Source organism: Anas acuta, chromosome Z (assembly GCF_963932015.1).
Source record: "Anas acuta chromosome Z, bAnaAcu1.1, whole genome shotgun sequence".
Lineage (NCBI taxonomy): Eukaryota > Metazoa > Chordata > Aves > Anseriformes > Anatidae > Anas > Anas acuta.
The window spans coordinates 29,484,956-29,497,375 of NC_089017.1; the positions used below are offsets into that span (position 1 = coordinate 29,484,956).

The 12,420-nt window shown below is 41.5% G+C and overlaps 1 protein-coding gene across 8 annotated transcripts in view; it reads right to left on the bottom strand.

Moving 5' to 3' along the window:
* ZDHHC21 (zinc finger DHHC-type palmitoyltransferase 21) overlaps positions 1 to 12,420 on the bottom strand; it is a 48,384-nt gene extending 35,964 nt beyond the window's left edge. For 2 of the 8 annotated variants that reach the window (XM_068666194.1, XM_068666201.1), the window contains exons 1-4: positions 12,263 to 12,420; positions 8,220 to 8,331; positions 3,819 to 4,021; positions 244 to 342 (exon numbers count right to left, since the gene is read on the bottom strand). In XM_068666194.1, coding sequence (XP_068522295.1) covers positions 244 to 342; positions 3,819 to 3,972 — 253 coding nt within the window. In that variant the 5' untranslated portion in view covers positions 3,973 to 4,021; positions 8,220 to 8,331; positions 12,263 to 12,420. Of the gene's footprint in view, positions 1 to 243; positions 343 to 3,818; positions 4,022 to 8,219; positions 8,332 to 11,476; positions 11,623 to 11,710; positions 12,095 to 12,252 lie in introns of those variants that run through there. The other 6 variants (XM_068666198.1, XM_068666199.1, XM_068666195.1 and 3 more) reach the window with 6 other exon arrangements.

Consider the following 12,420-nt stretch of genomic DNA (forward strand, 5'->3'; position numbering starts at 1 on the left):
ATAACTAAACATATGAAGGAGTACAAATTTTAAAAAGAAGTTTTGAGTCTACACAGCAGAAAGTGCTGGAAGTTTAAAGGTCAGAAAAGCGATTTATACTGATTTTCATTTCAGAAACAATATAGTCTTCAACAGAGACTGCTTGTGGTTTCAATTAAATCTTACAAAATCAAATTGATTTCCAATTATTCTGAGGACATTAAAGTAAGTTTTGTTCAACTATATAGAAACAACTTAATGTACCTGTAATTGGAATCTTTGGGTTTTCAGGTAGCTTTCCTGGATCAGCTACTGAGGCTCTTACTAATGAAGCTATACAAAACAATGAACACAAGTAATAACCTGAAAAAACAAGTGATCATTTGTTACTGTTTTTTGGGGGGAGAAAATCAGGAGGGTTAGCACATCAGACTTAAATTACTTCAAGCATATTAACATTTCAGAAGAGCAGGTAAATGTGAAACAATATTTTTTTTTCTCATTGGTCAACAGTATTTTACATATGCTAACAACCATTTGTACTTATTATGCATAAATATTCAATACCCTCTATGCAAAAATACATTAAAACAACAGTAATCACTTAAGTGTGTAAATCTCTCCACAAAAAATTAAAAACCACTTCAGTACCTTTGTGCAGGCAACCCATGACAGTCTTTAATTATATAAAAGATAATTGCTTTTCCACTATCCAGAAGGCAAAATGAACCACAGAATCATAGAATGGTCTGGGTTGGAAAGAATCTTAAAGACCATCTAATTTCAACCCTCCCACACACACACAGACACCACAGGCAGAGACACCTTTCACTAGACCAGGTTGCTCATTTAAAAAATAGGTGTGATTTATTTAGTTTTTAAATGAAAAAAAAAATCAAAAAGACATTATGGTCATGGTCACAGTCATCCAGAGAGGTTCCAGATGACTGTAGACTTGCTAATGTGACACCCATCTACATGTATAAGAAGGGTCATAAGGAGGACCAAGGGAACTACAGGCCTGTCAGCCTGACCTCGGTGCCAGTAAAGGTGATGGAACAGGGCATCTTGAATGCAGTCACACAGCATACGCAGGACCACTGGGGGATCAGGCCCAGTCAGGATGTGTTCATGAAAGCCAAGTCTTGACCAATCTCATCTCCTATGACTGGGTGACCCATCTGATGGATGACGGAAAGGCTGTTGATGTAGTCTACCTAGACTTCAGCAAGGCCTTTGACATGGTCTCCCACAGTATCCTCCTGGAGAACCTGGCAGGCCTGGCTTGGGCAGGCATACTCTTTGCTGGGTTAAAAATTGGCTGGACAGCCTGGCCCAGAGAGTGGTGGTGAATGGAGTGGAATCCAACTGGTGACCAGCCACCAGTGGTGTTCCCAGAGGTCAGTGTTAGGGCCCATCCTTTTTCATATCCTTATTGATGACTTGGATGAGGGAATTGAGTGCTCCCTCAGTAAGTTTGCAGACAACACCAAGCTGGGGGGCAGTGTTGATCTGCTGGAGGGTAGGAAGGCTCTGCAGAGGGACCTGGACAGGTTGGGTTGATGGGCAGAGGCCAATGAGATGAGGTTCAATATGGCTAAGTGCCAGGTCCTGCACTTTAGCCATAACAACACCATGCAGTGCTACAGGCTTGGGGCAGAGTGGCTGGAAAGCTGTGCATGGGAAAGGCTGGACATGGTGCTTAGGGACGTGGTTTAGTGGGTGATACTGGTAGTACGGTGATGGTTGGACCAGGTGCTCTTGAAGGTCTTTTCCAACCTTTATGACTCTATGATTATACCAGTATGTACAAGCTTCATCAAATTATACATCCATTCAATGAATTTCCATCAATTGGGTTTACAAATACATCAGGTCTCAAAATTTAGGGACAGCTTTAAACCCTCAACTTTTTAACAAGTCAGCAGAGTAACACTTCACAGATGCATTAAGATCATGAATTTGCTCTGTGCTGTTCATCAGTGCTTCACAGAACCAGCATGAAACCCAAATGGAAATTGTATCCTGTCAGATATACTTGACCAGTGGGTTTTATAAACACAAGAGGTGCAATTTTGCACCATCTGTGTACAGCTCACATAGCCCACTACTTGATTTTTCACTGGCTAGCCACAGATACCCAGGAAAAGAAATTAAAGAGTTGGCAAGTATAAAGGAATTCTTTGTCTTGCTTTCCAGCTACTAGGAAACAGCACATTTCCTCAGCTTCCTTCATAAACCCCAACAGATTTGTCGTTATTATGGTGGACCTATCTTCTAATCCATCCTCCATGAGTGCTGGACATACAAGAATAGCAAGACTTGGGGATCAAAAGTTTTATTTCAAGCATTGATGGAAGAAACAGCATGCACTTACAAGTCTCTGCCCATTAAAAAAACAAACAAAAAAAAAACTTTCCACAATTGTAAAGACAGCTCAGCCTCATCCTGGCGAAGATTCAAAGCTTACTGAACTTTCCATCCTCATTTTCCTATGTTTTGAGTGTAAGAAGCACTTAATGACATATTAAAAGAAAAAACTTTTTTTTTTTTTTACATGCAGTAGCACTACTACCCTTTCTATTAAAGAAACAGTTACATTCAAAGGTTAGAATGATTAGTTCAAAATTATACCAAGCTTTGCTGTAGCTTTCCAATCTACCAAAATCTTCATCTTGCTTTTACAAGATATTACAAAAAAAAAAGCCATTTTAAAAGAAAAGTTAAATTCTGAGATATATACAGCACATTTTCGCACTTGTTTTAGTACATGATTTTGTTCCACCCAACAAAATAAAATATCCCCACCTATGAAACATTACAAATAAAGCAATGACACAGTTACATAGTTACTAGGACATTTACCATGACAGAACTGGTCACACACCAAAAAAATAAAAACACACAACACAAAACCAACAAAAACAAATCACCATCTGAACAGATCTTACTACTATTCAACATGTTAACACTTAGGAAGCTATATGTGAAATTATATTGTAGGGACCATCCACGTCTTGAAACACGTATCTTAATTTTCTCAGCTTTGGTCTCCAGTAGAAAAGTGCTAGTTATTCAGAGGTATGTAAGGTAACTGCTTTACACTACATCAAAAATGTAGGTATTCCAGCACTGAATTAGAAATTACTCAGTCTTCTCATTCAGTAACAGATATATTTTTGGTGCTGTATGATCTACAATATTGAGTACTCCCTAAAATTGAAAAGGGAAAGAAAAAGTAGTGGTTAACACTGCTTTGATAGCAGCAGCAGGATGACACTTTGAACTTACTCATTGATGTCAAGAATTTCCTCCACTGCCTTATCAAATACATGCCAGCTATTCTATACCTCAAAGCCTCCATGTGAGAGGACATTTCCAATGGTCCATTTTCACCAAAAAGCTGGCTCCTGTTATAAGCTTTTTCCTCACCAGATCCTTTTAGCATAATTCATATTAGCTTACCTACCAACGGGTATGTTACAAGTCTAGCAAAATCCAGTTATTCAACCAACAGAACTCTCACTCTAACTTCTGACGAACACAAAGGGCTATGAGTCTTAACTTCTGTCAACTTTCCATAATTACACTGGTAACTAATCTAGTAAAAACGTTCTAGCTACTGGACTTCAAAGGCGTGCTAATGCTTCTCCCCACTTCCCACACAAATGAGCTTTACTGTAACACCTTTGAAAGGAGCGTCTCAACTGCTGATAGCACAGAAGTACAGAATGTGTCCCTGTGCTCTTATCCTTCATATTCTACCCTGTTAAGTGTTATCCAAAGATACTATTTTTACTAGTAGAAAAAGGGACTAAGTTACTTTAAAAAAGACTTACACAGAATTGCCACAGCTGAAATATGTCCCTCTTCATAGCGAGGAAAAAGGATGACTTTCGGAATGAAGATTGTATTGTACAGCCAAACAAAGATGATCAGGCCCATGCAGCACCAACCCTGAGGGTCAACCACAAAGTGAATTCGAAGTCCCATTGAACACAAACACGTAACAATCTGTCACACTCAAGAAGAAAAGGTGATCCTAGAGAGATAATAACAAACAAACAAACAAAGTACATGAAACCAGAATTGTTCAACCTACAGGGGTCTACATACATTAAAATGGAAAAAAAAAAGTCATTTTATGATTTATGGAATTAAATCAAAATTTAAAATTTTTTCACATATACTGTTCATGTAGTATAAGAACAGTATATAGAGGGAAGAGAACTATCTTATGATTTCATTAACTAGTTATATTTCACTAAAAAGCAACATTTATCATCAAGATGCAAGTAAAAAAAGCACTGGAAAAAAAAAGCAAGTAACAGAAAAAGCAAGCAACTAAGGTCAGACAGCTGGCAGTGCTGAATGAGATTAACATTTAAAGAAGTCTCCCATCAAAATAAAAAGGCTGCAGGAAACACATGGAATAATTTATCTTATACAAGGATTTGTCCCACCTACCTGTTATATTCTCCCAGCTACATATTAAGACAATTTTTCTAAAAGCTTGTATGCTAAAATTTTCACAGGCTTGCCTATGATTTTGTTGTTTTTCACTGCTAAGTATTCTCCTTTGTGCCATTTAGAGCAATCCAACATATAAAGGAAGCACAATACCCTAACATCTTTCACATAGGTTTTTAAGAGGTATAACAAAATGTTATGTTTTCTCACTATTAATCACACTTAAGATACTGAAGTTTCCATTCTGACAGTTTAACATGCTGTGTTTTTCATTTGGTTGGTTGTTTTTGTTTTTTTTTTTTATTAATTTTAGACTGAAGAAAACCCATGAATATGAACTTCAGAGCATGATGGTTTGGTGTTTTTTTGCTCTTTCCCAGCACTGCATGTTGTAAGCACTACTCATCAGAACCTTCAAGGGAAGGATTACTTAAATTTTTAGTCAGGCTGCCTTCACATTAAGTATCTTAATGTCACAACACACACATAAAACACTGGCTACACACTATCCAAGACACTCTCCTTTGAACAGCAGTTTCCCTTACTTCTGGGCTTCAGGGAACTTGCTCATTTCAGATGAATTTCCTCTCATTCCTTTATTTTTGCTACATTGGAATTTCACCTCCTTTACCAGTCAGATGTTACCAGTTTCCAGGGAGTTTTTGTTTCATTCTTGTTGTCATTCACAACTTCTCTGCTTATTACTACCTATCTACAAGTTTCATTAATAACTTGTTTCTTTTTCTAGGTAACTAACTAAGCACAGACCTGAATAAGCTGATGTTTTCACACATTTATTCACTGTTTATGCACCTGTTCATTGCTGTCTTCTAGTGCAACAGTGTTCTTTTTCAAGTATAGCAGTGCATTTGCCACTTTTACCCTAAAATTTGCTAACATTTGTTATAAACCTGTATTGTATGCTGAATATATCGTTCTGTACCCTTAAAACCATTTTTAAGTTTATGAAAAAAACTGAAGACTTTTAGTCCTATATTTATCGATTTTTTTAATTTTACTGTATGTAACATGCATGCATAAAAGTCTGTTATATACACAGTATTAGTAGTAGCGCATATGCACAGTCTCTAAACATATAAATAACATAGATTTTTTTATACGCCTGAATCTGATAGTTCTTAATATGACTCTATTGTGAGTTACCTTTGTAAACCAGCAGGTTTAGAACTAAATAACATTTTACATCACTCTGAGCATGTGCTGGAAGATCTGTCTCATCAAGCTGCGAAGCTGTGGGAAGAGGTGAGTAGACTATACAACAACAGCAAAACTGAAAAGGAGATGGACCAGATCCCTTTCAAGACAGTGCAGCTACAACAAGCCTTAACCCCCAGCTGTATGTGCACTGAGAAGGGGCACAGGCAGCACACCTATGCTTGTCAGGCTAGGAATGGAGATATCCAAGATGGAGAAGGCTGGGAGCTTATGAGCTCCAGCACCAGATGGATGGTTCCCCAGGGACCTGGCAGCAAGCAAGAGCAGCAAGTTCTGTCCAAATGAGCCTGTGGGTTGGCTCAGCCCAAGTACCATAGCAGAGCAAGCAGTATGGGTCAAAGAAGGGTGAGTGGTGAGAAACTCCCTGCCGCTGGGGCTGACATGCCTCTGCTGACCCAACCTGTCACCTGACAAGATCTGCTGCTTGCCAAGGGTTTGGGTCCACAATACCACAAAGAAGCTGTTACTGAGGCCAGCAGCCAGCCCCTCAAACTATTACACCCAGCTGCTCTTCTTCTACATGAGCACCACAGGTACAGCCAGGGGAGAGAGACCAGCAGCAAGCAGGCATGACAACATTGCTCGGGTTGACAACACAGCCGAGGCCTGGTGGCTAGGTGGTATCATCCTGCAGGTGATGGAGAAGGGATAAAGGAACAGATGAGTCCCAAAGACCACCAAGTTGTTCTGCATGCAGTTCTAGCACTGTGATCTCATTCAGATCATGGAGACAAATTTATGCAACTGGAGTGCTGCCATGGATGGATACAAGTTCTTTATGAAAGACACACTGGCATGGTGAGGCTGGAGAATTGTCCTTTACGTGAGATAGCAGCAGGAATCTGTGGAGCTCTTACCTAGAGCAAACACTGAGCCAGCAGAGAGCTTAGAGGTTAGGGTTAGTGGGAAGACCAAGATGGGTGACATTCAGGAAGGTGTCTATGAAAGACTGCCTGATAAAGAAGAAGAAACAGATGAAGCTTTCTCCAGAAAGCTGAGAGAAGCTCTCACATTGACAAGTCCCTGTCCACATGGGCAACTTGAACCATCCTGGTATATACTGGAAGGGTGAAGCAGCAGTTTTACATGCATGAGTTTCAGGAGTGTCCTGGCAACAACTTCCTGGCACGGTCAACTGAGGACCCAACTTTGGGAGAAGCTTTACTGGACCTCATATTCACAAAGAAGTAGTTGGGAATGTGAAGGTCAGGCATGGCTTTGGGTATGATATCCATGAGATGGTGGCATTGATGACTTTAAAGGAGGAAATACGGCAAACGGCAAGATCACAATCCCAGACTTCAAAACAGACTTTGGACTGCATAGGGACCTTATATCCCTTGGGAGACCATCCTGTAGAGAAGAGGAGTCCAGGTTCAAGAATCACCTCCAGGTTCTAGAATGGTCCACTCCCATGTGCAGGAGCCCAGTCCTAAGTGGCAGGAAGCTTCCACAGATGAACAAGGAGTACCTGACAAAACTCAGATATAAAAATGAAGCACATATGAAGGGGTAGTAAGAACAGGTGTCCCAAGAAGAATACAGAAACACCATTTGAGTATACAGGGCTGGAATTAGGAAAGCCAACTGGAGTTGAATTTGGTGCTGAATCTGGCAATGAATGTGAAGGTCAACAGGAAGGACTTCTACAAGTACATCAGCGGCATAAGGAAGGCCAGGGTAAATGTGGGCTTGCTACTGAATGGGTCAGGGTACCTGCTGAGAAGCCACAGAAAAAGTCCAAGTGCCTTCTTCACCTCAGTCTTTCTGAGTAAGACCTGCTTTCCAGGCCTCTAAGAGCAGCAGGAAAGTACAGATCCAAAGAGACTTACCCTTAGGGAGGGAGGATCAGATTAAGAAACCTTTAAACAAACTGCATGGGACCTGATAGGATACAACTACAAATGCTGAGGGAGGCAGTCCTGTGTCATTGTGAGACCACGCCCAATCACTTGCAAAAGCCTGAGCTGATGGGAGAGGTTCCTGAGGACTCAAAAATGCAAGTGACGTTCCTATTTTTAAACACAAGGAGAAAGATTCAGGAAACCACAAGATTTTTAGCCTCACCCTGGTCCCTTGGAAGGTGGAGCTAATAGTCCTGGAAACTGTTGCTAAACACAGGAAGGACAAGAAGGTGATTGGTGGTAGTCAGAATGGATTTACAAAGGGGAAATCATGTAGACAGAAAAACAGAGGCCAATAAAACCGCAGGCAGCTTGAAACGTTGCTGACTGCAAAGGAATCCATTCAGTTTCCATCTTACCAGAACAGTAGATACTCCGGAACTTCATAGCTTATCCTCAGAAGAGGAAATAACATCTCAGGGAACAAAATAGACAGATAAAACAACAGAAATATTTGCTTCTGAGTGGCCTACTAAGTATAACATGAGAGATGCTCTAGAGAAAACAATAGAAATGCCTATAATGGAAAATGGTCCCAAATTCTTACTGTTCAATGACTTAATTGTCGCATGCATGACATTATTTAATTTTGTAATAAATAAATAAAAACAAACAATGACAAAACCATACCTTCGATGTCAGCAAGTTTCACAAATTTGGAACTATGCAAAAGAAGGACCCATTCTCAGTAAAAGGAGAGACAGTTTTCATCATCTATCTCTGGACTCCTTCTCTATCTTTTCTGAAATAAACAGAGAAAAGAGAGTGATACTCAGATGACCCTCATCACTGTTTTGAAAGGTGGAATATAATGGATTACCTTCTACACTGTTCGTCATACCTCTCATCATTGAACAGAGCTTCCTTTCAAGCTACTTACACAGATACGCAGATCCTTTGCCTCTCTTGTCTGAATTGATACACTGATTCTAAATAGCTTTCTTCTAATTTCAGTTCTAGGCTATTTCCCAATTTTAGCACAGATTTTAAGATGGTAGAATTCAGATACATTTCTACAGAAAACTGCACTACTCAATATATCTCAGTTACATTAAATTGTCATACACTTACTTCCTGCTTTCCTATTATAATGACAAATTAAGTCTCCTATTTTTCTTTATACTTCTTTCAGCAATCCTGCATAAATGATGTTAATATAATGACTTCCTCTAGCAAAGTGAGCTTTTTCCCTTCTTCCCCTTTGTTGATGTACCATATATACATTAACCTGTATGCGGAAAAGTATTAAACACGTGTGTATTCCAGTGACTAGGTAGAAAATGTAAGATTTTAATTCAGTTCAGAGACAAGGTAAATTTGTAGCCTTCACTCCTAAAACATACTTTAAAAAAACTATTTTAAAAAAACTATATTCATTCTTTCACTTAAAAATTATATCCAAATGAAGGAAGACTGATCACAAACAATTGTGTCAGTTCTTTAGAATGCACCATTTCTGAGAATAATTAGAGTACGTAGAGGAAAAAAAGTTTTATGAGCTGGTTTGAAAAAAATCATTTGAAAAGAAACAATTGATTTACATCTAGAAATCCAGTATTCATGCCTCAAACTTTTCCAACAAAATAATTTAGGATAAAACACAGCACTTACACTGGAGGCTTTGTGTTCTTCTTTTTTTTTTTTTTAACAGAATTTATAACAATCTCTTCTAAATAAATGTCTCAGACACAAAACATTTGAAAGAAAACAGTATCTATGGCTGTGAAAAGGTTCAGATTTATCAAAATTTATCAAAAGATGATTAAGTCCTTCCTACACAGTCAAGAATTGTTTTTGCTTTTCCAAATACTTTTACTAAATGATGCCTTGAGAGCGTTTTTTCCTAACCCTCTTCCTTCTTCCCAGTTAACACTACCATACATTCAGTATTTGCTCACAATACGACTTCTGCTGTGACGTCCGCTAAGTAATAGACTACAAAATGAATCAGAAAGGCAGAAAGTCACTCCCCCAAAAAAGAGAAAGCTTTGCACAAACCAGAAACATTAACATGAAGTAGAGATTACTCTAACAGGCTCACCTGAATGCAAACTCCCCCCCCCCCCCCCCCATAAAAGTATAAAGTTTTGCACCAAGACTGTCCCAACACCTATTTAGAAAAGTTTCATAAATAAACCTGAAACAAGTACTGCTCAATTTCTCATCTCAAGAAGCATAGAATCATAGAATCATAGAATATCCTGAGTTGGAAGGGACCCTTAAGGATCATCAAGTCCAACTCTTGACACCGCACAGGTCTACCCAAAAGTTCAGACCATGTGACTAAGTGCACAGTCCAATCTCTTCTTAAATTCAGACAGGCTCGGTGCAGTGACCACTTCCCTGGGGAGCCTGTTCCAGTGTGCAACCACCCTCTCTGTGAAGAACCCCCTCCTGATGTCAAGCCTAAACTTCCCCCGCCTCAGCTTAACGCCGTTCCCACGGGTCCTGTCACTGGTGTTAATGGAGAAAAGGTCTCCTGCCTCTCGACACCCCCTTACGAGGAAGTTGTAGACTGCGATGAGGTCTCCCCTCAGCCTCCCCTTCTCCAGGCTGAACAGGCCCAGTGCCCTCAGCCGTTCCTCGTACGTCTTCCCCTCCAGGCCCTTCACCATCTTCTTAGCCCTCCTCTGGACACTCTTCAACAGTTTCATGTCCTTTTTATACTGTGGTGCCCAGAACTGCACAGTACTCGAGGTGAGGCCGCACCAGCGCAGAGTAGAGCGGGACAATCACCTCCCTTGACCTACTAGCGATGCCGTGCTTGATGCAGCCCAGGACACGGTTGGCCCTCCTGGCTGCCAGGGCACACTGCCGGCTCATATTCAACTTGCTGTCTACCACGACCCCCAGATCCCTCTCTTCTAGGCTGCTCTCCAGCGTCTCATCGCCCAGTCTGTACGTGCAGCCAGGGTTTCCCCGTCCCAGGTGCAGGACCCGGCACTTGCTCTTATTGAACTTCATGCGGTTGGCAATCGCCCAGCTCTCCAACCTATCCAGATCCCTCTGCAAGGCCTTTCCACCCTCATCCGAGTCCCCAACTCCTCCAAGTTTGGTGTCATCGGCAAACTTGCTCAAAATACCTTCTATTCCTACATCCAGATCGTTTATAAAAATATTGAAAAGTACCGGCCCTAAAATGGAGCCTTGAGGGACCCCACTAGTGACCGCCCGCGTGACACCCAGCTCTGCTGACAACCTGCTTCTTGCAGGTTTTATGGCTGTTGCATTGATGCACCAAGATCCTGTACATTCTGCCTCATTTCAGCTGAACAGGTAGCACTGGACTTCTACTTCAGTATAAAAAGTAAGACTTGTGAAAACTCATTTCCAGAACTTTTCCACAAATGCTTAAACAAATGTTCACACAGGTCAGTATCTCATAGTATTTTTCACTGCAGAATGAGATTTAATAGACCCCATACAAACCAAGCTTTATAAAATACCCTTTCAGAGTAAGAAAAACACTGCTTTCTAAAGAGTGTATTTTGAGCCATTTACATAGAAAAAGGAACAGAGAGTAGAAACTTCCTACAATATCTGTGATAGCTAAAGCAAGGATGTGCCAATCAACAGGCTCCCCCCCAACTTGTGGATCCACCTGCGGTTTTACATCTGCAACTTTTCCAAACATCTTCTGTAGTTTACAAGAATTACTGTCTAAAATAACTATTACAAAACTGAATATACAATTCACCTGAAAAAAACATGGACACAAACCAAATGACTAAATTACTTTTCAACTATACATTTAAGAAGTCAGTTTTGTGAAGAGTTGCATCAGACAAGACTTGTTTTTGCAGCTCTTCAGCTTAACAAAACTAGTATCTGAATAACCAGTTAACAAAAGCAGCAGCATATTTTTGCCGTGACAAAACCCCACGTACCTATTGTTGTGCATTCATGCAATAAATGGCTGTTAAGAGAGGCCTTTGCACCATACAGTTACTTGGTGGCTGTTGATAGGTTGGTTAAGGTAGGCATGACATTCCCAGCTAGTTCTTTACTACTGATAAAACCTTGCAAGGTGTTTCTGTAAACATACATTGCATTCATTAAGCGATTGCCAAGCACCACATGGGGTTGGGCTGTGGGTATATACGCACTACGCCCTTACTTACCACAAACACGAGGACATTATCCTCACCTACTGTTGACCAAACAGCCCCATATGGACAGATAATATACAATTTCCTAGATAATACGTATTACTTAGCACATCACTGGTCAGGTCCTGTGTCTGAAGACCTACGATCTCACCCTACAAATCACTGCTGATGGAAACCGAACGCGTGAAACCACAAGGGGTCGGAGGGCACTGCACCTCCGCCTGCTGGCTAACAAAACCCGAGCACCTCTTCCATTACCACCTCAAGGGCAAGAGGCACCCCCATCGCTTCGCAAAAATAAATACATGAATAAATAAATAAATAAATAAAATAAATAAAAACCACTTTAACCCCGGCACAAGCGCCGCCCGGGGCCGGTAGCACGGGGCGCACCCTACATAAAGCCGCCCACAGCCCAGCCTCGGTCGCCCCTCATCCCCCCCCCCGCCCCCCCCAACGGCTCCGCGGGCCACCGGGACCCCCAAGCGGCCCCCCGCCGGTCTGTAACGTTCCCTAACGGCCGTAACGGCCGCGGCGTACCCCCCCCCCCCTACCGGAACCAACCGTCGGTGAGGCCGCGCGGGGAAGGGGGGAGGGAGGGGGGGAGGGAGCGGGGCTCACGCGCCCCCCGCTCTCCCGCTCTCCATGGCAACCGCGGGGGGCCGCCGCCGCCAGCCGGGAGCGCCACCTTCCGCTTCCGCCACCCCAGCGCCGCCGCGCAT